Source organism: Chiloscyllium plagiosum, chromosome 10 (assembly GCF_004010195.1).
Source record: "Chiloscyllium plagiosum isolate BGI_BamShark_2017 chromosome 10, ASM401019v2, whole genome shotgun sequence".
Lineage (NCBI taxonomy): Eukaryota > Metazoa > Chordata > Chondrichthyes > Orectolobiformes > Hemiscylliidae > Chiloscyllium > Chiloscyllium plagiosum.
The window spans coordinates 74,728,280-74,731,360 of record NC_057719.1 but is presented as its reverse complement, the minus strand read 5'-3'; the positions used below and the strand labels follow the sequence as shown (position 1 = coordinate 74,731,360).

General features: G+C 42.1%; 1 protein-coding gene across 2 annotated transcripts in view; it reads right to left on the bottom strand.

Moving 5' to 3' along the window:
* actn1 (actinin, alpha 1) overlaps positions 1-2,777 on the bottom strand; it is a 120,402-nt gene extending 117,625 nt beyond the window's left edge. For both annotated transcript variants that reach the window (XM_043698110.1, XM_043698111.1), the window contains exons 1-2: positions 2,636-2,777; positions 1,174-1,293 (exon numbers count right to left, since the gene is read on the bottom strand). In XM_043698110.1, coding sequence (XP_043554045.1) covers positions 1,174-1,293; positions 2,636-2,660 — 145 coding nt within the window. In that variant the 5' untranslated portion in view covers positions 2,661-2,777. The remainder of the gene's footprint in view (positions 1-1,173; positions 1,294-2,635) is intronic.
* Between the last annotated feature and the right edge of the window lie 304 nt (positions 2,778-3,081).

Genomic DNA, 3,081 nt, shown 5'->3' with positions numbered 1-3,081 from the left:
CCTGTTCCCTGGATGCTGCCTGACCTGCTGCGCTTTTCCAGCAACACATTTTCAGCCCTATTCTGAAGTAACTCAGTGTGTGTTATAAAAAAAATCCTTGGCACTTGCTTATACCTATGACAGATTGGGAGACAAAAATCAAAACAGGATTCCCCCAAAGTTGAAGGAAGTGAATCAGTAGGTCACATAATTAGACCACAGACTGAGAGGGACCCCACGTGTTGGGAGTTTACAACACTCCTGTCACTTGAACAGTTAGTTACTCAAGGATTTCTATCAGGCAGTAACTGAGGTACCGGCAATCCCCATCAAATCACTATCAGTGGATTGTGATCATCACAGTTCCACAGCCTCAGCAGTCAGCAATTTTACAAAAATATATTAAAATATTACAAGGCGCAACAGAAGTGTAGACTCTAATGAATCAATTCTCACTGTTTCTTCGTATGCTGTTAAGATGTGATGAATGATGCAAACAGCGAAAGGTACGCCAGTCATCCAAGTAAAAGGGCCCATGTGTCTGTATTTTTCAAGAGCCGAGAAAATATCTGAACACTTCTTATCCCAGACAACGTGGAAAACCAACAAAATCCCAACAGCATGTACAAGAGCCCAGATAGCACCAATGCCTTGGTCAACACCCCAGTCTACTTTGTCGACTAAGTATGATAACAATGCTGAGAAACAAACAGGTTGGCATGCTAACATTTAGGCAGAATTCTCTCTTCACGGCGCAAACATTACATGAACAAAATGGTCACAAAATCAGAAATTGCTGGGAAAACTCGACAGATCTGGCAGCACCTGCGGAGAGACAGCACAGTTAACCTTTCGGGTCCCTCCCCACTACAAAACAGTTCTGAAGAAGGGTAACTCTCCATGGATGCTGCACAAGTTTCAGAGGCAAGTTCCAGCCTAAAACCTTCTTCACTCTTCCTTCCCAACCTAATATTAGCTAAACTGAAGTATGACAGTAGTGGTGGTAAAGGAAAATATTTTCTCTTCAGAGCCAGTGATCAGATTATGACAAACACTTGACTGGCTGGGACAATAGGAGTCTGATTCAGAGTAGTAGTCACTTTTAGCAAGGCTCCTCTCTACTTTGACAAATCAATACAAAGCTTTGACTGGACTATAGATCAGGATCCACTTTTCTACTCTTTATGGCCCTACCTTCAGCTCCAATGGAAACAAGTTTGACCCCCTTGCTGGCGATAAAATCCAGGGCTTTGTTGACATTCGATATTTTATGTACACGCATCTTCCCTCTTTCTGGTTTGGGCAAGCGTTCACCTAATCATGGAAAATAAAAATAATATTATAGTGATGAAATAATACTCTGCCAAGTAAACATGATCCTTCCACCTTACTCTTCCCGATCCTGCGCATCGGGCAGCATGATTCAAATCTCAAACACCTCGGCAACACAAACGTTGAGTTGTAGATTTCATTTGTCAGTATGAAGCCAGCTTGTGTGGGTCTGGGACGCATATTCTTTCCTGTCTCATCCTGCCTCTCTGTTTCACCCATCTCCACTTTCAAATCCATCCCTGGCCTCATCCCTTCATGTCTTTGCAATTGCCTTCAATTTTACACCCCTCGGAGATCTGTGCAGTTCTCCGATTCTGGCCACTGGACAGTGAGTAAGTTTTATAAATGACCCCCATTGGCACCTGAGTTCTGGAATTCTCTTGATGACTCTCTCTGTCCTTCTACCCTGCTCTCCTCTTTCAGGAGGATGGAGTGGATAGGTGGGAAGGAAGATGGACAGATAGGACAGGTCAGGAGGGCGGTATGAAGTTCGAAGGTTGGATCTGAGACAAGGTGGGTGGGGGGGGGGGAGCGAGGGGGAAATTGGTGAAATCCACATTGATCCCGTGTGGTTAGAGGGTCCCAAAGCTGAAGATGCTCTTTAAACTTCTCCCTTTGGCTGAGCTTATAGTCATCTTTCCTGACTTGTCCCATTGCCCTATTTTCTTTAACAATTCTTCTATAATGTTGAAAGGCACTGTTGCTCTTGTAAAAGTAAGTAACCTTAAATATTAAATAGAACAGTAGGTTTTACCACAGCTACCCCTCACCGCCCACTATGGTTATATGATCACTCATAATACATTGAACTCCACTCAGATTTCAAAGTGACTTTCCCCTCAAAGGAAGTTCAGCACACTTGCAGCGACACAAGTGAAAAACATTGCAACTCCCCAAAGCCCACAAGCAGCTGCTCACACTTTAAACAATATCTCATCAGAATACTGTGAAACAACAGCTTGAAAGGGAGTCTACCTGCAACAGAACTGCAGCAAGGATAGCTATAAGCTTTCATGAATTCAGAATGCCAATACAGTGCTGACAGTACAGGGTACTCAGGTAAAATCCAAGGACAGATATTGAATTAATGTTGTTATCATAGAGGACACATCCTTTTGATCAGTAGGGGCCAACATAGGATTCTTTGATCGAATGCCTTAATAATCACCAACAGTAAACTTTTAGAAGTTCCAAGAGACTGAAAGGTACGATAAATATGATGTCAGTATCTGGAATAGTTTGGTACGTCCAGCTTTACTGATCTTTATGTAGATGACATGAGTGTGTACACTCACACTAAACTATAAACAAAGTACAAACCTACCAGAAATAACCTCAAGGAGAAGCATGAGTTTGAGTCCATCTCTAAAATCCTCTTCAATATTCTCAATCTGTGTTCCTGCCTTGCGGAGATGAGAGTTACACCAGGCTGTGAAAGTCTGTAAATACAATTGCAATCTTAGAGTTAAGAAGAAATATTATATTCAGAGAGAAAGAGCTTTGCATTTAAGTGACTTCCACACTGAAGAATCACAGGTGAGAATTACACATATTATTGAACTGCGCCTTTTTGAAAAACAGCCACTTCTGCGAATTCTTCGAAAAATAGGCTTTAATTGATCATTTGGGGATTCGTGACATTTCTTTAAATTCTAAACTTACTTTTCTCAGTAGATTATCTAAAATAGACAAACCTATATCAGAGTCAAAAAGTGTGGTGCTGGAAAAGCACAGCAGGTCAGGCAGCATCCGAGGAGCAGAAGGATCGAC